This window comes from Sorex fumeus, unplaced genomic scaffold (genome assembly GCF_029834395.1).
Source record: "Sorex fumeus unplaced genomic scaffold, SorFum_2.1 ptg000014l, whole genome shotgun sequence".
NCBI lineage: Eukaryota > Metazoa > Chordata > Mammalia > Eulipotyphla > Soricidae > Sorex > Sorex fumeus.
The window spans coordinates 13480848-13503564 of NW_026606071.1; the positions used below are offsets into that span (position 1 = coordinate 13480848).

Below are 22717 nucleotides of genomic sequence, written 5' to 3' on the forward strand. Positions count from 1 at the left end.
TGGTTCTTTGTTCTACATCATTGGGATTTGGCTTTGAGGAGTTTCTGCAACCTTATTCAAAGTTTAAAAATAAGATAATTCTTCTAGAAATTGGAGGTCTTTTTGATTATCTTAGTTCTAAATGATAGAGAAGATAAAATTTGAATATTATCTAAATCCTTCAAAAGCAACCAAATTTTTCAGTTTTCAATTTCTCACAATGTAGTAAAATGCAAATATTATATCATGGGGAGGTTCCCTCTGAATATACATTCTTATTCATGGCCTTTCCAGACAGTGTCACATTTTAAACATATCTCTTTGAAAAACTGAGAGCTTGGGTAAAAAACGCATCTTGCAAAATTCACTGAAAATGGAGTATACTATTAGAAATATTAGTCTCCACAATTCTCAAATAAAACAGTATGGTAACTATAAAAGCACTAAAACTAATTAATAAAAACCTGCTTCAACCAGATGAGGTTTGATATCTTCTAGTGCACAAAGTATGTGAGGATCAAAAGATATGACATACTCAAAAGCACTTTGAAATTCCCAAACACCATACAGACACATTCTGCCATTTTTGTTTATCAACTGAATGTATTTTTACTACTACTGATTGTTATGAAGGGGGAAAAGATCTGATTATAAATACAACATATGCGTGTGATCACAATTCTTTGATCAAGATTCTTTCATTTTGTCCTGTAAAAAAAAAAGCTTTTGGCCACAATGGTGGGTTGGGCTTAAGGGCTAGTATTTCTTACAGTGAAAACAGAAGGGACATTGTAGGGTAGATGTGGGGAAATGAGAGAAAACTACTAGACTTACTTTTGGAAAGGTTTTGATCATTTGAAGATCCTTGTGTCTCTCCTTCGTGGTTCAGTTCCTTGCCCCTACCCTTTAAATTTTCCTGTGCAAATGCACACAGGGCTTCAACACTTGAGCAGCAAAGAGACACTATTACATGCCATTAGTTTTCAACATAAAGAACATTTATGTTTTGATTCGCCCTGTCTGCCACATGATCTGCATTGGTTCTCTGAAAGATGATATAAGGAGTTCTCTTCTCATGGTGCTGTAAAACATGTAGAACTTTAGAGAAAAAAATCTTTCTGAACTTTATGTGTCTACTACTTTAAGTTGTAAGCTTTTCTTGGGGGGAGGTATTTTATCCTCTGGCTGACACAGAGTAAATGCCAGTAGTATGTGTCTCTCACCTTAGAGATGTTCCACATACATGTATGATGGATGATTCATAATATAAGAAGTATCACTCAGGAATTTCTTAAAGAAAAAAGATCATAAAGTCAAGTTATCTAGGTTCACAGTAGAGAAAAATATTTACGGGTATTCTATTTGTAGAATTTATTAAAGTCTAATTTATTATGTGAAAATATAATTTGATATTTTATATAGTTATTATTGGATCTTGTTTCTCTATTAATAATAGATTAGTTGTCATGATGTTCTGATATGCTAAGTACATCTTTGATTATTTTCAATTTTGTTTATAGCAGCAGCTAAACAATTACAATTATTTAGGGAGGTACCTAATCAAAAAATATATTTTCTAGAAATAAAGAGATACATTTTATGAAATAATGTGAAATATGGAAACAATTCTCAAAAGTAAAACTGAAAACTGATGTGGTCTATGAGTGTAGTTTTGAATGTAACCTTTTATATATTTAGAACTCTGAGGATACAGTTCTAAACAATCTTTAATACCATCAAAAGTATGTGTTTAGAAGTATGTTTTACTTCTTTTTTGTAATGAAAAATACAAATTAAAATAATTTGCAAATAAAATATATATCTATATTCATCATCAGTAAATACAAAGCAACTTTTCCAATTAAATATTTTTTCTCTTTCCTTCTTTTCTTGTCCAATTACACAGATGAGTCTTTGTTTTTTTTAATTCCAGATTTCTGTGAAATTTATTCTCCATAATCTCCTTCCTCACTGTAGTATCCATGAGTGGTGTATTTCTTGAGGGTCTCAATAGTAAACATAATTTAGCCAACAGAGGAGCAATCAGTTCTTACAATCACCTATGAAAACCATGCAGATGCCTCTATACAATGCAAGATTGCAAACATCCCATAATATGAATACCATATATATAATATGGCTACTTAAAAACATAATTTTAAAGAAACATTTGGGCAATAACTGAAAAACCAAATGTTAATTCAATGTTTTTATTACCCATGGTTTAACTTCTCACCACCGAGTGTCTGATTAGTGGTCATGGCCATAAGTTAAGAAATAAACAACAAAGTGGAATAACTCCAGAGCAAGAGAAATGAAGGACATCCTTGGGTAAATTGAAGCAGAAATAACATTAACGATGTCATGCAGTTTTTGAGATACCATAGAAAAGTTGTTTCATAGTATTGATAAGAAAATTATGTACCAGTGAAAATGTAGGCTTAGAAATATAGTAGTGAGAGTTTCAATTTGTGATGTCTTCGCTGATGAGAGAAAATGGAATTCTTATTACTAAAAAGAGCTGATCCTCTTCAGTGTTGCTGATAGCTCCCTAACTGAGTGGAGAGTTTGATGATGCTGTACAAATAAAAAGCCATGGGGGAAATACGAAATATCTGTATTAAATGCCATCCTGTAAAGTATTTGATGGATGGAAGAGAGTCTAATGCATTTTAAATAAATGCATATCATACTATCACATAGAGTGAGTCTTAAAAAATTATTACTTAGATGCACAGTCCTTGAGTGGTAGGCATGGCACTGTGAAGGAAGTTTGATTTAGAAGCTATTTTCTACTTGTCAAGTGATGGAGTGCTGTAAGTCATATTGTAATGTTCCTTCAACTTTGGTACATTCAGTGCAAAATATTTGGGGGGATTTTTTTGTACCTTTATAAAAATAAAAGGCCCTTTTTTTCCCTTGAGAGTGCTTAAGAGGATACATAGTAGCATGATGCCCAAGTAAGCATGAAACATGAAAATGGAACAAATGATACATAAGATATGATAGGTTCTTATATACATCTTAAAGAACATAAATATAATGAACCTATAAAAAATAAACAAAATCACTGTGTACTTTTTCCTGATATGCTGTGATTAATTGCTATTTTTTTAAAAAAAATTGTTACCATGCATTATAAAGCATAAAATCTGTCGTTAGTAATTCAGTGTATAACAGTTTTTCTTCAGCCATAATTACACACAAACCACTTGCATATACATTGTCACAAACCATCTTATTGCAAATCTTTAAAGTTACCTCATATGGACTTGGTTTCATTTTCTCTCATGTCCCATGAAAGCTGAAACCTATGATGCACACCATGCAGGCACTCATAAGCAAGAAAATGAATATTCTCTTATAACTTAGGGAGGACTTAAATGAATGTACTTTCAGGAAATATATTTGCTTTTATTATATTATTTAACTTGCACTAATTTGTAGGTGGGGCCAAGTGCTGCCAGTTTAGCTTGAACCATGTTCAAAGGTAAGTTTCGATCCTGAGTCTCTAAAAGTTACCATGGAGCTGATCATATGTAGGTTCATCTTTGCCTTGGATCCTAACAAATGGAAAAAGTTTGGCAGTCAAGAACTATTGATTGAAAGACGGTTGGGTTGTTCCCTGAGCATCAAGCTCACCCAAATCCTTTCAAGAGGACTCATCATCACTCTCTAGTCCCCAAATGTGACAGAGCCTGTGTTTCTGGAAAATAACAGCACTCAGCTTTCCTGTCATGGAAACGTGCTCTTGAAATTTCCAATGTTCAGTCATTCTTCAAGAGAGCAGCTTCTGAAATTTCCTGTGCATGACTTGCTGGGCATTGTTCTTCCAGATCACTCAAGTCCAAAGGTACTGGTCTCTTCAACTGCTGTCAAGAGTTTTTCATAAAGCATGGAGAAGGATGGGTATGGGGGAAGATCCAAACGGTTGAAACACGTATGAGCTCTGCAGACAGAAGATGCAGTACATAAAATTAGCTTTGGGTGAAGTGAAATTAATGAATGTGTGTACATTCTCACCTTTCATATTAAAATGGAAAATTGTTGCCAATCTTTACAATCCTATTGGAAAAATTACAAAAACATTTTACTTAAAAAATTTAGAACCAGGGCCAGAGTGATAGTACAGCGGGTAGGGTGTTTGCCTTGCACATAGCCGACCAGAGTTCAATTTCTGGCATCCTATATGGTCCCCTGAGCACACCAAGAGTAGCACTGTAGCACTGCAGCACTGTCCTCCTGTTGTTCATTAATTTGCTCGAGCGGGCCCAGTAACGTCTCCATTGTGAGACTTGTTACTGTGTTTGGCATATTGAATACGTCACGGATAGCTTGTTAGGCTTTGCTGTACAGGCAAGATACTCTTGGTAGCTTGCCAGGCTCTCCAAGAGCGGTGGAGAAACAGAACCTGGGTCGGCCGTGTGCAAGGCAGATGCCCTACCTGCTGTGCTATCGCTCCAGCCCATACCAGGAGTAATTCTTGAGTATAGAGCCAGGAATAACTTCTGAGCATTATTGGGTGTGACCCAAAAAGCCAAAAAAAAAATTAGAACTAAATTTCACTAATGAGAATGTGATATTTAAAAATATGGGGGTGGGAGCTAGAGAGATGGTGCAGAATTAAGGCATTTGTCTCACATACAGCGGTGGTCACAATGGTTCAAATTCCAACAATGCAGGTAGTCCCTGGGCACTGCCAAGAGTGCCCTTTAGCATAGAGCTAAGAGTGGCACCTGGGCGCACTACCAGGTATGACTCACCCACAAAAATATTTTGGGCTGAGTACGTACCTCATTTTTCATGTATGATGCCCTGATAAAGCACATATTTTTCATGTGTGATATTCTGAATTTGATTATTGGAGCCAACACATTAAGAAATATTTTCCTTATGTTGGGGCTGGAGTGATAGCACAGAGGGTAGGGCGTTTGCCTTGCACACAGCTGACCCAGGTTCGATTCCCAGCATCCCATATGGTCCCCCTTAGCACCACCAGGAGTGGTTCCTGAGTGCAGAGCCAGGAGTAAACCCTGAGAATCGTCGGGGTATGACCCAAAAAAAAGATTTTCCTTATATTTTCACAGCCTTTTAAAAATTCATATTACATATGCTACTATTTGTTTAGTTGTCGAAGAATTATAAAGGTGAGGTTTTTGTTTCTCTTGATGCAGTTGGGTTTTTTTCCTAAAGAAATGATCACAGAGTTCTGATATATAGCACAGGGACTTAGACACTTGCCTTACAAGGGGCCAACCCCAGATAGATCCCCGGCACCACATAGTCCCACGAGCACTGCCAATACTGATTCCCTAAGTACTGAGTCAGGAAGAGCTTATGTGTACTGCTGGGTGAGATTCAAAAAACCTCCTCCCAAGTAATTAATAATAAATTTTATTTTTAAAAGCATGAATATAAGTACTAAAAGAGAAATCCCTTTTCATAGTTAGCGTGTGTCTGGAGACCTTTAAAATAATCGATGGTGCTGCATATTTTTTTTATTCAGGGAGATTGCTGGCAAGCACACCTAGTGTCTCCGAGGACCTTCTTCGTGCCTCGGTATCTTGGGAAATTCCCTGGCTGGCCTTTCCGGCTGAAGTCAGAAGGCCATTGTTACTTCTTTGAATTCTAGGCTATAATCTGTTTTCTCCTAACCCACATGTAAAATAATAGCCACTTAAATCATTACATTAAGAATTCTTTTTAGAAATACCTCCCACTTGCCAAGACAGGAAAAAAATATGTTTTCCTGTTATTTGCACCTGAGTCACAATAATAATAATAATAAAGACAGTCCCCAAATAGTACATCTTATCAGGAAACAAATCTGCACTTTTGACATGGAATAGGAAGCATTTTATTCTGAATGTACAACAGCTTGTTTGTGGAAGCTGAACAACTTTGATTTTAAGAAAAGCCTCCTAGGTCAGAAACCCAGTGCAGCGGGCAGGGTGTTTGCCTTGTATGCTACAAATCCTAATTAAATCTCTAGCACCCATCATGGTGCCCAGAGGGATTCCTGAGCACGAAACCAGATATAAGGCCTGAGCACTTCCAGGTATGCCTCCCCAAACCATAATTAAATGAATGCTTCAAAAATGACAAGATTTGATTAAAAAAAAAAGCAAAGAAAAGGCTCCTGAATTAATAGGGAATTTTAGCAAATACAATTAACAGGTTATTTCTGCAAGCAACATGCTAATTTTTAATTTTTATAAATGACATTTTTACTTATTGAAGTAAATGTGATGATATATGAAGTTGCAGTGAATGTAGTGGGGAGATCGGAGGTTGAGAGTTGGCCGGCTCTGGGTTTGCATGACAGCTCTATCAACCAGCAGTATAATTCAGTGAGTGATTGAAAATATTAGCAGTCTGAGAAGGCTACAAAGATATTCTTAATAAATTCTTGGTCCACAGAACTGAACCAATTCATAAGAGATAAATTATTAGTTACACCTTCTTTATCAAAAATATCTACTCTAAATTATTTCATTAAACCTGGAAACTAAGAGTATCAGAGATAAAAAAGCAGGTTTTTAGGCCACATCTCTTCCTGGAATCAGTAATGTCATTATAGTGTTAAAAGACTATCAGTTTTAGGACACAGCTATAGTATTGACTTAAAATTTACTACACTTGTTATTACAAACTTTGGGGTATATTGAGGGAGATAATCTAATTGACTTATGATGACCATTTTTTGATGTCATAAATTTCAAAACTGAATATACTTATATAACTTCTTTGTGTAGAATTTCAACTTGATTCTGAAAGAAATAGTTTTACTTTCTAGAAAACCTAATGAGGATCTTGAAAACTCTCCCAGGAATGGTTTAGAATCTATCTTTCATAAAACACTGGAATTAAATAATAAATGGAGATTTTATCTCTCTCCTGAGAAAAGGAGAGGAGGAAGCAAATAAGGAAAACGTTTTTAAAATAATTTGAAACTTTGTGGGTGTATACACAATACCTATCATCCCATTAGACTAAAAAAGTGGGCCTATATCCGATAAAGTTTTTTTTTTCTTTTTGGGTCACACCCGGCAATGCACAGGGGTTACTCCTGGCTCTGCGCTCAGGAATTACCCCTGGCGGTGCTCAGGGGACCATATGGAATGCTGGGAACTGAACCAGGGTCGGCCACGTGCAAGGCAAATGCCCTACCCAATAAAGTTTTAAATTTCTGCTGTTTCCAGCAAGGTTGCGCATCTTTCCCTAAGTATGACTGCATGTCAAATTTCCTACTTTTGTGATAATGCTTAATCATTTTCATTATAACTTAATCTTTTCTTTCTTCCTATCTTTGGGGGAGTGGTAGGGCAGTGTTGATGACAGAATACAGTGCTTCACACATGCAAAGCAGAATTTTACCAGAGTTATATTTGTTACTCCTTATTTTTTCTCAAAATTTTTTATTATGATAAAATATATATCGCATAAAAGTATCATATTTGATATTTGTATTAGCACAGTTCTGTGAGAAATATGTCCAAATTGTTTTACAACCATTGGCACTATCTAGTCTCAGAATTTTTTTTCATACTTACAAACTTTATTCACTGATCACTAATCCCAGCCTCCTCCAAACACACACATGTACACTGTTCACAGAGACAGAGACACACACACACACGACTTAACTTTCTCTCTGTGAATTGGACTATTCTAGCTAGGTATTCCCTTTTCATTTTTTGGGTCATACCTGGAGGTGCTGAGGACTTACTCCTAGCTATGTGTTTAGGGGTTACTCCTGGCCATGCTCAGGGGGTGACATGCATTGTGGTTTTGCTGGGGATCAAACCAGGGTTAGTCAAGTATGGGACAAGCACCTTAACACCTATATTATCTCTCCGGTCTCTAGGTATTTCATTTAAGTGGAATCATACAAAATTTGTCCTTTGTGATTGACTTATTTCACCTAATATAATATTTTCTATGCTTGTATTAATTGTGGATCAAAATTTTTTAACAGCAAAATTATATTTCATTGTATATATACAGTATTTTGTTATGTATAAACCAAAAAAATTTTGTTATATTTTGTTAATCCATTTATGAACTGACTGACACCTGAGTTGCATCCATTTTTTGACAAATGATACTCTTACTATTGTTGTTAGACAAGTATGTATTTGTTTTGCTGCTTTCAGTTACCTTAGGTTTATATCAGGAAGTAAAATGGTAATTCTCCTTTCAATTTCCTGAGGAACTGCAACACTGCTTTCTACAGCAGCTGCACCATTTTACATTTCCAAAAAGAGTGCACATAGGTTCTAATTTCTTCACATCCTCATCAGCATGTGCTACTGTTTTGTTTTAGTAACAGCCATCCTCATGAATATAAAGTCCATTTGCTATTTAAAGTCTTAGGAGTTCAGGGTAGAGTTCAGCTCAAAGTACCCTGGTGACCCAAATATCACCACATACTTGGTCTGGAACATCTGGTACACACAACCAAAACCAAGCTGAGTATCACTTGGTGTGTCCCTCAGTTCCCCTCCCCACCTGCATCACCCCCCTGCATCACCCCCTGCAAAAGTCTTAGGATTTCCTTGGGGCTGGAGAGATAGCAGAGTGGGTAGGTAATTTGCCTTGCACGCGGCCGACCCGGGTTCTTTTCCCAGCATCCCATATGGTCCCCTGAGCACCGCAAGGAGTAACTCCTGAGTGCAGAGCCAGGAGTAAACCCCGTGCATCGTCAGGTGTGACCCAAAAAGGGGGGGAAAAAGTCTTAGGATTTCCAGGAATTACTACTTGTGGTGCTTGGGGCACCATATGCAGTGTTGGAGGTCACTGTGGTGGGGAGTTCACTTGAAAGACTGGTGCCCTATCAGCTGTATTATCTCTCTTTGACCCCAAATAACTTTTATTAGCCTCACTAATCTCTTTCAGTGTCTTTGGTTTTTCAATTAGTTACATATGCTAATTACAGAGCTGTAGTAATCTGGTCACCTGTTCTCTGTTGCTGACTTATTCAGAAAGTTGCTATGAGAATACAACAATGTGTTGCTAACAGGTGATGGCCATTGTTTACACCTACTCTTTGTTGTCTGATTTTTTTCCTCTTGCTAGTGCTAGTATATTAGTGTGACAGATCAACCCTGGGAACACTGTTTCTTAAAATAATAACTCATTTTATAAAGCAATAATAGTGGATACATGCAAGTGGCTTTTTAATAAATCACAATACATGAACAAGGAAATAAAAAATATCAAGATACTCTCTGAGTAAGCATTTGTGCTTAACTGATGCTTTATTTGCTTAGGACAGGTCATACCTGTGTGTATAATGTATCTATCACACCAGAGTTAAGCCTATTCCTTCTCCCTTGATAACCAAATACTTTCCCTTAACTGAGGATTCATTTTAACTAGTCAAATCACAATCACAATCACAATCACAACCATCCTGTTATTCGTCGATTGCCTCGAGCAGGCCCCAGTAACGTCTCCTTCTTCCTAGCCCTGAGATTTTTTTTTAAAGTGCCATATTCAAGGCTCTTTCAGAGTTAGGAGAATGAGACCCTTCACATATAAGGGAATGGAAATGAGAACATTTAGGTAACAATATTTGAAGTTTCCAACCTTTTGCACAAAGATATATTGCTGAATTGTAATTCACAGTGGTCCTGGGGTAGACACACTTCTAAGGTCATCTGCCATGGACCTTTTTGTAATCCTTTTTGAATTCAAACCCAGGAATTGACTTGGATAATGAGCAACAACTACAACATGTTGCAGATGTAATTATTTCCCTTAACCAATTAATTTAAGTTACTTAAAAGGGAGGTTTTTTTTAAAGTGGGTTTAGCCTAAATAGGTAAATTTTTTTAAGACCATCTCAGGGTCAGACACTTTCACTGTTACTGGATTTGAAGAAGCAAGCTGCCAAGAATTCTATAGCTGACCCAAATGGATTGTATTGGCAACCTCAGGGTATTTAGGCAGTGCTGTGAATTAGCTGAGCTGTTCATGGGGAATGGGGAAGTGGTCCCATTCTGGACAGGTGACACCTGATTTCAGCTTGAGAGATACTGAGAAGATGTATATAAGTTGGTACTGATGCACAGAAATAGAAACAGATTCAGTAACTGTGGGCTGTTTGAAATTGGTAAACCTGTAGTCAATGGCTGTGCAACATCAGAAATCCATAACATGTCTTAAGATAGTAAAACAACCCAAGAAAATAAGGAGAGTGATACACTTATGACTAAACTAGAGTCACTCTGAAGCCAGGAATAAACAGCACTCTCTTCACTGCTCCAGGTCACCACACAGAGAAACAGGAACTCTGCAAGTGTTTTTGCAGTTCGGGTAGTCTCCTATTCAGTAAATCTGTAAGTCAAGGTACTCTTTTCTGTAACGACTTAGTTCTTAGCATAGAGGGGAGAACTGAACATCCCTTTTTGGTTCTTTTCAATTATGAGACATAATCATCACTATTGATCAATAATTGAAGACTGTCACTTATTCCTAAATTACATTTGGTTGCCTGTATCTGGTCACACAGCAGCTTTCTTCTGAATAAACTGAACAGCAACTCTGCAAAACATTTCATGAGGATGGAGAAATATGTATTGTGAAGAGGAAACTGTGCAGAAAGATTCAGTTTTTTCCAAGGTCAAAGCTGAGATCAGTGGCCAAATAAAGACTAGGACATCAGATTCCGCGGGGAAGTCCAACCCTAAACTGAAAGCAATATTAATGCCCATGGGCTTTTTTTATTCAGTATTTTTGAAGCATGAGTGTTCATTTCATCCCCTCATTATGCATCGCTGTCCTTAACAATCTACACAACTGGATACTTTTTGAGGACTGGGATTAGCAAAATAAAACTTCCAGTATTTCTGGAGTGAATGGCTTACTCATAATTATAGTAGCTATGGGGAAAATGATATAGATTGGTCAGTCTAGAAGTCCCTGGGAGACACCAAGGGAGTTTTAGGGGATAAAATCAAGTAGTTCCATCATGGGCTCACCAGAAAGCAGAGATATTCAGAGAACTACATTGGAGTGCATCAGAATCACCCAAAGAACTTGTTTACGAAGGAGATTTTTTCCCTCACTACTCTATGAGATCATAATTCAAAAATTTTGAGGTGAGTCTTGGAATCTTCATATTATCAATTATTCCAAGGAAGTGTAATACATGTGGTCTTCATGACTGGCGAGATATCAAGCATATAAAAATAAGACAATCTGTATGGCTATCTGCACTGACATTTTGTGAACTTGCAAAAATTTCAAAACTCCTTATAAACAAGACGGCAATGCTAATAAGGAAATTGAGGAATAGTGTGGTTAAACAAATTGCCCAATATTTACCATCAACTTGCTGTATGAGCCAAGAACAGGGGGGGGGGGAAAAGCAAAACAAAACACAATCCTCTGTGGCTTTTCACACCCCCTCCCCCGCCCCATTCCATGTCCTAAGAAAACTTGAGCAGAAAATAACAGGAGGGCCCTTGGACTATGTTGATATTGGCAGCAAAAGCACATCCAGCTATTCAGTCTCAATAAAAGAACATTTTTCAAATCTTTCAAAGCTAGTTACACTAAGGCTATAATGAGTTTGCCTCATTTTAATCTACACAGCCAAAACCACTCAAGGAGGGCAGGCCTGAACCCATCTTTGGGAAATCATACTGGCACCAATATAAAGGAGATTTAAAAGCCCTAGTCTGGCTTAATAGATCTCTTGGTGCTTTTTGGATATTTCAAATGCTAACCAGGAGAGCACATGTCTGTTTTCTCTCTTTTCATTCAGATCTACAAGTCAGTTATCCAAATCCGCTAAGCCTACAGTATTACAATTACATTCAAATTTTCATAGACAGGTTAACTGATTAGTGTATTTCTCTCTGTAATAATGTATTTATTTTATTTTATATATTCCCAGAAGTTATTTGTTTTGGTAGCTTATAAGAACTCAAAAGATAAGGCAACTGGGGACATTCCTGGTAGGAATGAAAACTTGTGGAGGGATGGGCATCGGAATATTGTATGACTGAAACCCGACCATGAATAGCTTTATAACTGTGTATTTCATGGTGATTCAATTGGGGGAGAAAAAAAAAGATTAGGCAGAGAAGAAATTAAGTAATGATTTTAAATGGAAAGAATTAGAGAAGGATAAAATCCAGGACCCTATTAGGTGCTGTTCTAGAAATAAAATGTATTTGAATATAATATATCCTTTTACAAGTTGCACTGCAATTAAAAAAAGTGTTTTATCAAAATTTTTCTTGTGTTCAACTGGTAGTAGGGTAGTAGTGACTAAGCCTTCAGATTTCAGTTCCCTTTTTCCTGTCCCCACATTTTTCATTGAGTAATTAATAAATCAACATTCTTAAAAATAGTCTGGAAAATTCCTAGCGGATCCTGAGACATATTGCTTTTCAATGTCAATGTTTCTTTGGAAATGTGAGTGTTCCTAGGCTAATTTACCTGTCTGAATCTGACCTATCTGAAAGTTTGACCCTACATTTCCCCCTAAGAAACTCAGATATGCTTGCATTTGTAGCTGTGGGGAACACTGGAGGAAGGAACATCATTTATTTGGAGCTGGGCTGTGCAAAGAGGCAGAGCAGGGCTTCCTCTGGACTCTCCAGGGTCCACTAATTCAATGCTCTTTAATTCATGACCCTACAAAAGTTCAGGAAGTCCCAAAGCCCTTTCAACTACAAAAGTCAATTTATATTCCTCCTCCGGTATCTATCTTGAAAGTTTGTCCTTCCAAGCCAAAGCACCGATTAACAATAATTTTCAACATGCATTACATATTATTTATTCACTAACTGTAAATAAAGTGGAGCTTATATGAAAGTGAGAGTAAAGGAGTGATTAAGAGACAGGAAATAGAGAAAATGGGTAGGGGATAGATGCTGAATCAGAGATGATCATAAGCACAAGAAATCCAAACTTAATAATGACACTGATGGTGACAAAAGATCAATGAAAATAATCAGTGATTGTTTTGTTAGCCTTGGTGAATTTACTAATAAAGATATAACTTTTACTAGAATTTAAGAAATACACACAGTTCTTTAATAACTCCATGAATGCCTTCATGGACCATGAGATTTAGAGCAAGAATTCCTGGACAAGTCTAGTTCACAAATACTTTAGTGATCTGTGGTGCACAGCACACCCCCAGACCATCACCAGGTGTTCATTAAATGTGAGCCAACGGTAAGAAATTTGAAGGCACTCACTACCTTCACTAATCATTTGTCATATACCATAAGGTGGCCAATGCTGATTGTATGTTTGAATATTTTTTCCTTTTCTGTGCTTTAAGGTACACATAAATGGAGACTAATTGATATTCTCCATAAGATTTTTGGAGAGTAAACACATAGTAAGTTATTAAAGACTTGTTTAAATGTTTTGTTCTGAAATCTTATTAACTCACCTTGATTAAAACAGCATAGATATTTATAAATAAAGTGTAAAATGTTACAGTGGGAAATCCTGAATCTAACAAAAGTTTCTGGATAACTAGCAGAAGGAATTCTTTTAGTTATGTATTTAACGCAGACTGGAGCGATAGCACAGCAGGTAGGGTGTTTGCCTTGCATGCGGCTGACCCAGGTTCGATTCCTCCACCCCTCTCAGAGAGTCCGGCAAGCTACCAAGAGTATCTCGCCCGCATGGCAAAGCCTGGTAAACTCCCTGTGGCGTATTTGATATGCCAAAAACAGTAACAAGTCTCATAATGGAGACGTTACTGGTGTCTGCTCGAGCAAATCGATGAACAGGAGGATGGTGCAGTGCAGTGCATGCATTTAACACAAGTAACCTAACCCTGGAAAAAAGATTAAGAACATACAGTTTTTAAATGTAAGAATGCAGGGGCCAGATAAATAGCCCAACAGGCTGGTGGGCATGCAGTGCATGTGGGAGACCTACGTTCAACCCCCAACACCACATGGTCCCCTGTGCACTACCAGAAGTAACCCCTAAGCACTGAGGTGGGAGTAGTTTGATACTTCTGGTATGAACTACCAAATAAAATAAAATAAACCCAAGGCTGGGGAGCTATCACGACGAGTAGGTGTTTACCTTGAAAGCAATCAACCCAGGTTTGATTTCAGGCTCTACATACGATCCTCTGAGGACCATGAGGACCCCCAGGGGTGATTCTTGAGGACACAGCCAGGGATAAACTCTCAGCATAGCCACATGTGATTGAAAAGTGAAGCAACCAAAATAAACTAATGGGCTTGGCTGGGGAGATGCTTGCCCATACACGGCCGACCTGGGTTTGATCCCTGGCACCCCGCATGATCCCTGGAGCCTGCCAAGAGTAAACCCTGAGCAGAGCCGTGTGTGGGTCAAAACAAAACAAACAAAAAAACTAATGGAAGAAAACACAGAAAAAAAACAGTTCTAGAATGACGAATCTTAAAGGCCAAACAAAATACAAAAAATATTCCATGGTATATTTCTTCCATACCTAAAAATTATAAAATTGCATCCTCACCGTAAAATAACAGTAATAATGGAAATGTGTTGATTGAATGATGTACTAAACCCACATTTCAAGTACTTTGTATATTTAATTTAATCTTCAAAATAGCTTTGTCAGGTAATTACTGGTATATGTCTCAGTTGCTTAGATGAGAATACATATATACAAAAGTGACTTTGGCATTATATTGTCTTGTGTGATTTAGAGTCATACCTCAAATTGGAGAATTTACTAAAAACTATATTTGCTGATTACCAATTATGCCAGGACTCAACACTACTCAAGAAATATGTTTTTTTTTTTTTGCAGGGTTGCGTGCTAGAGGGGGAGCAGATAATCAAGCAAATGGATAACCATAGGACTGACTTATGAGAAAGACTTAATGTGTGACAGAACCGCGAGTACAGTGGGACAGAGACCTACACTTCAGGGATTTGGCCGAGGGGACATCTGAGTGGCGTACTTTGGGACAAAAACGTCCCAGTCACATGAAGAGCCAACGGAGAGAAAGGTCAAGTAGAAAGTCTAAGAATCCTGAGGTGGAAGTGGGTTTGACTCTGAAGAAGAGCAACAAGGAAGCTGGTGATTGAGCAAGTCTGGGGAGTGTGTGTGTTCTGAGGTTAGTCCTGATAGGCCTGACTAGGCTAACCAGCTGGCAGACCTTATAAGGTGTTTTGATTCGTCTCACTGAAAGGCATATGCAGGAAACCAAGGCACTCATGAGATTTCAGAAGATCTTTCTGATTGTTAAGTGCTGAATGAACTAGAGGATGTACAAAACGTAGCAGGGGCTAACCAGGAGAATGCTAAGTAATTCAGTTAAGAGGTGCTGGTGTAGTAGATTAGAACAGTGGGAAAGAAATGGACCCAAATTAATTTTTACTCAAGGCCAAAAGTAAGGCAGATGGTCACTCTGTAATAGTTACAGAGTCTGTCACTCACAAATGTACCCTTTAAACTAGGATGAGTGAAGCAGGTCTTTAGCACCATTAGTGGGTGTGACGTAGACTGTTCCAGCTTCTGCTGTTAGCAGCAATTAAACCTCGCTTCATTCTATTACAAAATCACATATTCTTTCAAGAGTTTCACGTTATACATTAATTGCTGGAGTCCCTTTTTAGACACATTGGATTTTTATGATAATTTTACCCACTTCCCAAAGTAAAAGACCAATTCAAAAGGCATAGTAAATTTAAGGAATTTTAATAAGGTAATAATTCTAGTCATTACTGGCCCATTTTTGTTAGCACATGCTGATTCACTGGTAGAATAAAATAAAACTTTTAAATATTACTGGTATGTGGTGAGAACCGAGTGGGATGAAGAGGAAAAGAGTTGAGGAGGGCCTTTTTCAGAGACTGAACTATGAATCAGACTACTAGATGAGAACCAACTGCCAATTCCCTCTCAAACCAAAAGCCACTTCAGCTGACCAGAAGTTTCTGGGGCTTTCGAGAGACCACTGAGGAAGGTCCCCCATGGAAACAGAAAAGAGGAGGCTCAGTGGACAATGCTGTCTATACTAGAGGAAAAAAAACTAAATTATTGATAACACCATAGACAATATGATGTCTACAATGACAATATTTATGACAAAGATTTCTATTATCAGTGATATTTGATAAACAAAAAGTATGTCATGAACAATAAGTTTAGTAATACTATTTTTTCATTTAATTTTTGTTTTAAGTTTAATTAAAAATTTTTTTTTGTGGTGCTGGGATCAAAGGCAAGGTCTCACATATGAGAAGAATATCCTCTATGACTGAGTCAATTTCCACCTCCTTGTGGGTTTGCTTTTAAATGTGTCTTCTGTGTGTAAAGAACTGAGAAGACATATACTCCAAAATGTTTCAGAGGTGAATATATATAAATATGTACTTATAAACTAATACACTCTCACACACATACATAACACACATATACACATATGATTCTTGACATTTTGTCAAAAAAAGCAGTTTTAAAAATGAAAAACTGTCATATATTTAAAGAGTAATTTTATCTTTTAAAATTCCAGTTCACTGAAAACAAATGTTTCCTAGAGCACTGGAATACAGAAAATAAAAACTCCAGATTAGGGGAGCAGTAAGAAGTGAAAGAATGAGGTGGACAGGATATAACAGGATATAAGGGGTATAGGTCAGGGACACTTTGGTATTGTTGAGGTAATACATCACAACCATAAAATGTCAACAACACTGCAAACACATGACCTTAGCTATAAAAAATGAAAAGAAAGAAAAGATTCCAGACATCAAAAGTCTTCTTGAGATATCCATTTCATAATTAACTCAACTTATGGCATTGTTTCATTCATGATAATCTTAGGCACAGCCATTTTCTAAAACTTGTTTTTCCTCTTTGGCAAAATCAACACTCCCCCCATCACAATGCAGCTCTCCAGCTAGCTCCCCTCCTCTCAGTCCCATCATCCAACTTGGCAAGAACCTCAGGGCAGTGCAGAGAAACTCTACTCCGTGCTTGGAGAGAGAAGCCACCCTGCACTATCCAGGTTGGCAAGTAGGCACTCAGTTTCTTGGAATGTTTAAGAGCAATTGATGTCAAGTGAATTTCCTCTCCCATATAGTCCCTCGGAGTACTAAAGGATAGGAAATCCATGGAGATGCAAAACAGAGTTGACCACCAACCACGAAGCTGAGGAAGTGCAGGAACGCATTCAGGCTCTAAGTCTCCCTGGGGGAAACCATCTGCTGCCATCATCATTTATCATCTGGGTCTCTACTTACTGTTACCACAAGAGAGCAAAAGGAGCCATGGAGCCCACTTGTGCTGGCTTCAGACAGAACCATCTATACTTTAATATACTTCTTGGCCCATGCTGTGAGCAGCGCTATTCACTGCTGGGAAATCTGAGAAAACATGTTTGCTTGCTTAAAAGGCCAAAAGGCTTTCAATCATCCAAGATTAGAGAGACTGAAGATACCCTCCAATTTTTCTGGACTGCTTATCCTCATGCTTTATTTGTAGCCAATTCCAACATGCTTTGGAAGTAGCCACTTCCAACCCTCAAGGGTATAGCTTCCTAGTGATGCAGACTTTTTAAGGATGGGTTTTTAAGTAATAAGGACATTAACCGCTGTGTTAAGGACATTAGGGCTGGGAGATAGTACAGTGGTTAGGGAACAAACCTGGGTTTGATTCCAGGTACCATATGGTCCCCTGAGTAGCACTGCAGTGTGCAGCTCTAGAGGGTGGCCTGGGTATCCCTGGCACTCCAGAGCCTAGCAGCAGTTTATCTTCAGACCCTTACACTGAACTGATGGCTCATTTGGCTGCAAATCATAGGGGAGGCCTTGTGGAATACTGGGAATTACTTGGCAGATCCCCATTTCCAGAAGCAAAGAAATAAAGACACCTATCTGTTTCATGTCCAGCATGAGCAAAATCACATTTAAAATGCTAAAAATCTTACACAAGAGAAAGACAAAGCAGTACATTGAGACTGATCAGCTGGAAGCAAGCCAGACCTTCAATACTATAGCTTATACCTTTCTGGAAATAGCAGTATGGCCAACTAGTTCTTTTCACTTACCAGCCACACTTATAAGCCACACTCCCTGACAGTTTGCAGTTGAGGAAAATGAAGTCCAGGGATTAAGTGCTGTTTTAGGTTCCAGAATTAGCTAGTAGCAGAAGTGGGCCTAGAGCCCAGGTCTTCTAACTCCCAACTGTGGGCTTTTCAAGAGGCTGCTGTTGATCCGTGTTACTGATGACACTGAGAATCAAAGTGGCAGCCACCACCAACTTGATGCTTGGTCAGGACCTGTTTCAGCAGTAAAGGTTCTACACGAAAAATTATATGTAACCCTCAGAGTCGCAAACCTATATACAGATAAGGAAACACAGACTTGGAATGATATAGGAACTTTTCTTTTGCTCTGGTGCTGGCCGTTTCCGTTCAACTTCTGCATGTGTTTACTCCTAATACTACTTTATCAGTCTTATGTTTATCAGGTACAACAGTAAAGTTTTTCTTTTTCTTTTTTTACTCTAAGGAAACATATGATTTTATTGTAAGAATACAACATAGGAAGCATTCACATAAATTTAAAGCCCAAATGATATAGGGTAAAAAGGTATAAGGTACATTCACAAGATCCTCATGCTTTTTAGAAAATGTTATGGTCATTTTTAGTGAAGAGATTCCAAGCAGTTATTACTATAAACGTAAACCAGAGCTCCTAGGATATATATAAGTCACCCTTCTCTGAGATTATGGCCAATGTTGCTTTACTGAAGCTAAGAAATGCTTTGATTGGTCACCTTTTGTATATGTATGGGTAAGTTTTTGATTTGAGCAAAAGATTTTTTTCCCTTTCTTTAGAAAGGTAAACAGAGATTAATTCATTCTAAAAAGTTTTTCCACTGTCCCACAATTAAGTTAAAAACAGTATATCAAATGCACATATGTTGAAGGTCTCCCCTAGTGACAAGAAAGAAGTGTTTTCTTTTTTACCTGGGAAGAGCAGTGATCTTCCCCCACTTTTCCACGCAGAATCTTCTTGGGCCATTACTCCCTCGGAGAGAAGCAAATCCTTCATAGGGAATGCTGGATGTGCCCGTAACGAACTAGCAACCCAAGAAAACAGGAGAAGGTAATGACAGAGACCCATGGCCAGCAAAGACCTGCGGCATTTCCATGCAGACCTCAGGGGAAGAGCAACAGGTTTGCTTGGGGGAAATCTCAGGATAACATTTTACAGGTTTGAAACAACCATAGCCTGAGATTCTGACCATGAAACGGAAGAGCTTATTATAGATGGACAGTTCATTATGAAGGGAAGGGGGCATGGAAAATTTGTAGACAATAAAGAACTCTACAGTTTAACCCATTTAAACTAGGTTAATTTCATATTATTGTTAAGTAAAAATATCACTTAATTTCAGCCCATCTGTGAGAGCCTGCATATTTGGAGACCAGATCTTTGATCAAAGGGCCTTATATTCAAGTACTTATCAATATCCAGAGGGTTCACTTTCCCATGCATATATTTTTTTCGATGCACCCAACTGGCAACAGTCCTCTAGAGACAGTAGAAAAATAAATATGGTTTATCAGTTTTTGAACTTCCTTGCTGAATTACAATTTGTGGAAAGTCAGGTGAGTTAAAAGAATTCTTTTTCAAAAAACTGGGTCACTTCTTTCTGGACTGAAGATCCTTTTTTTCTGTTCTTTAGGTTGCTGGCCTGCAGAGTACCCCAAGGCTCTGGCGGAGGGGCCAGACTGCCTAAAGGCAGATGTTGTTCTTAGGACTCTTGGATTCAGGCCGGCACTTCTTCAGAACTATAATGAAATTCTTGGTCTTGCTTAGAAATGTCCTGCATAGTGATGCAGCCACAGAACCAAGCAATCAGAAGTGTCTGCAAATAGTATATTCCCTATCTTCAGATAAACACGGGATGTGTTTATTGATATTGCTAGGCAATTACTAAGACTATGCAATTGCAACATGATTATATTAATGCATTAAAAAGATTAACAAATGGTCGCTTACCTGTAATAACCTTAGTCGTTGTTCATTGTTGAATCTTTCCACTGCAGCCCAGAACCACCGAATTACAATATGATTGTCATGATATCCTATCAAATCAATAATGAAAAGTCATATTACTTTAATTTTTCTAAAGACACAATGATACATTGAAAAAAAGATTCCCCAGACATAAATTATCATCTTCTATTCTTTAAAAGACTCAAAGGGATTAAGTATAATTAGTTATTCAAAGCAACTAATTGACCTATTCAGTGCACACAAAATACTCTAATTCAGAATGAGTATAAGTTGACTCAAAGTAAGTTTGTAGAAAATATCTGCAATTACTTCTTTCGTACAGTTCAGTGAGTAGGAATTATTGTGACCCTTGTCTTGAGGAAATCTTGCCTCATTGTTTGCCATCGGATCAGTGATGTTTTATTTCCTTTTACAGAAGAAAGGGATCTATATAAAGAGCAAATAAAACTAGACTGTACATGGTGGTGCATAGGTTTCAATGTCCTACTTTTGGCAAAGAGTTGCTATTCGGTGCTCAGCAAATAATTTTCTCACCTATAAAATAAGCACACTGACTCTAGCTTCAAAGTTTCCTGACGTTACAATTCGTCCTTTCCAGCCTTGCCTTTTCTGTCTGTGCCAAATATTCTGAGGGTAGAGTAGCAGAAGTGTCTCATTGTATTCACATACACAGCTGCCTTATGAACTTATGGCAAGTGGAAACAGACATACTTGTAACATGGCAGCTGAAGAGCTCACCCCTTTTCCTGCTCCTGGCCCCAGCATCTCGTCCCAAGGAATTCATTTCATAATGTTTATCAAAAATTATCACGGACATAGGTAATTAGTTAAATCAGTGAATAAAAATTTATACTGTATAAAGAGCAAATAAAACTAGACTATACATGGTGGTGCATGTACAAAATACAAAAATACAAAAATTCATGATTTGATTAGATTCATTGCTATTAAAATCTTCTGGGATAAAGAAACAAGCTAATAAAAGGTGAGATGGTAAGATGTTAAGTTATGTAGTATTTTGAAGAAATTGTGTTCTAGTTAGTAAAAATAGTTCAATTTGTAAAATTACAATAATGAAGATTATATATAGATTATATATGTTGAATTGGAAAAGACTTTACCAGTAATTGGACTTGAAAAATAGCAGTGGAACTGCAATTTTAATACTATTGTTCACAGAAAATGATCAACTGAGGTCAGTCCATGGTAACAATGATAAGCTTTAAAAATCAATTATTTGTTCTGGGCCTTTAAAATTATTTTAAGTCTATGTTACAATTTTTATAACTGGAGAATTGTTTGGCTCTCAATTTATTCTGTGAAGTGATAACTTTAATAACTTGAAGTTCGTATTTTTGTATTCCTAATTTAAAAACAAGTTATAATCTCACATAATTCGCTCACCGTCACGGTACTCCCATTGTTCATCGATTTGCTCGAGCAGGCCCAGTAACATCTCCATCGTGAGACTTGTTGTTACTGTGTTTGGCATATTGAATACTTCACAGGAAGCTTGCCAGGCTCTGCCGTGTGGGCGAGATACTCTCGGTAGCTTGCCAGGCACTCCGAGAGGGGCGGAGGAATCAAACTCGGGTCGGCCATATTGGCTGCGTGCAAGGCAAACGCCCTACCGCTGTGCTATCGCTCTAGCCCCTCACATAATTAATTATTAAAATGATAAAACATCAGTACCAAACAGAAAAAAGTTGTCATGACATTCTGAAGAGTTTGTAACTCTTCAGAATAATAAATAAATAAATTTCAATAAGAACATTCTTTCTTTGTTTAAAATTATTAATTAAACTTTAACTCTAGATTAGCAGTAGGCCCCTTTCAAAGAGAATATGGGATATTTCAGTGGCTTCAATCCTAATTACTAATTAAAATTTTACACTGATCTTCAGAAATGCTATTTTAAAAGCTTTCCATTTGATAAATTGTCAGATGGGCAATTTTTGATCTGACAATAGTTTCCTTTTGAATTAACTTAGTGATTGAATTTAGAAGAGCTTGTTCAATAAAATTCTTGAATGCTGAGAACCATGTCTTATTACATTCATGTGTCTTAGTTGCGCATGGCAAGTGGTTAGTAGTTCAGTGACATGTAGAAAACTGTTTGCTTATTGGGAAGCTCAAGGGCGTGCCTTCAAGTTCTGCTTGTAGTATGAACACAGACTAGGTGGGGCATGAACAGCTGGTTGTATGCTCCCGAGTGCTTCATTCATAACACCATAAAACAATTAATTAGTGTTCTTATGGTCACATTTCTTCACCAACAACGAAGCATTATGACATCCTTAGATGACGCGTAAACAGTCCTTCCACTTGGCAGATGAGGTAAGTAGAAAAAGAAGAGAATGTACTTTGCCTAAGGTCTCAGAGACTACATCAGACTATGATTACTGGGTAAGTGTGTCTAATTTCCTGCTTTTAGATCAATATTCTTAACTTCCATTTAAGCTGAAACTGAAAATCCAGCCATATAAAAATCAAATTTCACCTCCTCTATATTCCGTGTTGTTTCTCCAGTCACTCAGGTCTATTTCAGCAGTGCCTGCGATGACCAGTTCCAATTCTCTTGCATCAAAGACCGATACTAGCCTAGCATCCACCACCTATGAGATAAAAAATAACACACAGCATAGCTTAAGAACTCAGAGAAATTTCAGTTATAATCAAGCATCACAAGAAAAAGGACAAACACTAACATAGATGCAATCTG

At 37.5% G+C, this 22717-nt stretch overlaps 1 protein-coding gene across 1 annotated transcript in view; it reads right to left on the bottom strand.

Annotated features, from left to right (window-relative positions):
• Positions 1-1055: 1055 nt before the first annotated feature.
• HECW2 (HECT, C2 and WW domain containing E3 ubiquitin protein ligase 2) overlaps positions 1056-22717 on the bottom strand; it is a 320314-nt gene continuing 298652 nt past the window's right edge. The window contains exons 26-29 of the mRNA XM_056111748.1: positions 22496-22610; positions 19978-20063; positions 18939-19051; positions 1056-3928 (exon numbers count right to left, since the gene is read on the bottom strand). Of these exons, the coding sequence (XP_055967723.1) occupies positions 3817-3928; positions 18939-19051; positions 19978-20063; positions 22496-22610 (426 nt within the window). The 3' untranslated portion in view covers positions 1056-3816. The remainder of the gene's footprint in view (positions 3929-18938; positions 19052-19977; positions 20064-22495; positions 22611-22717) is intronic.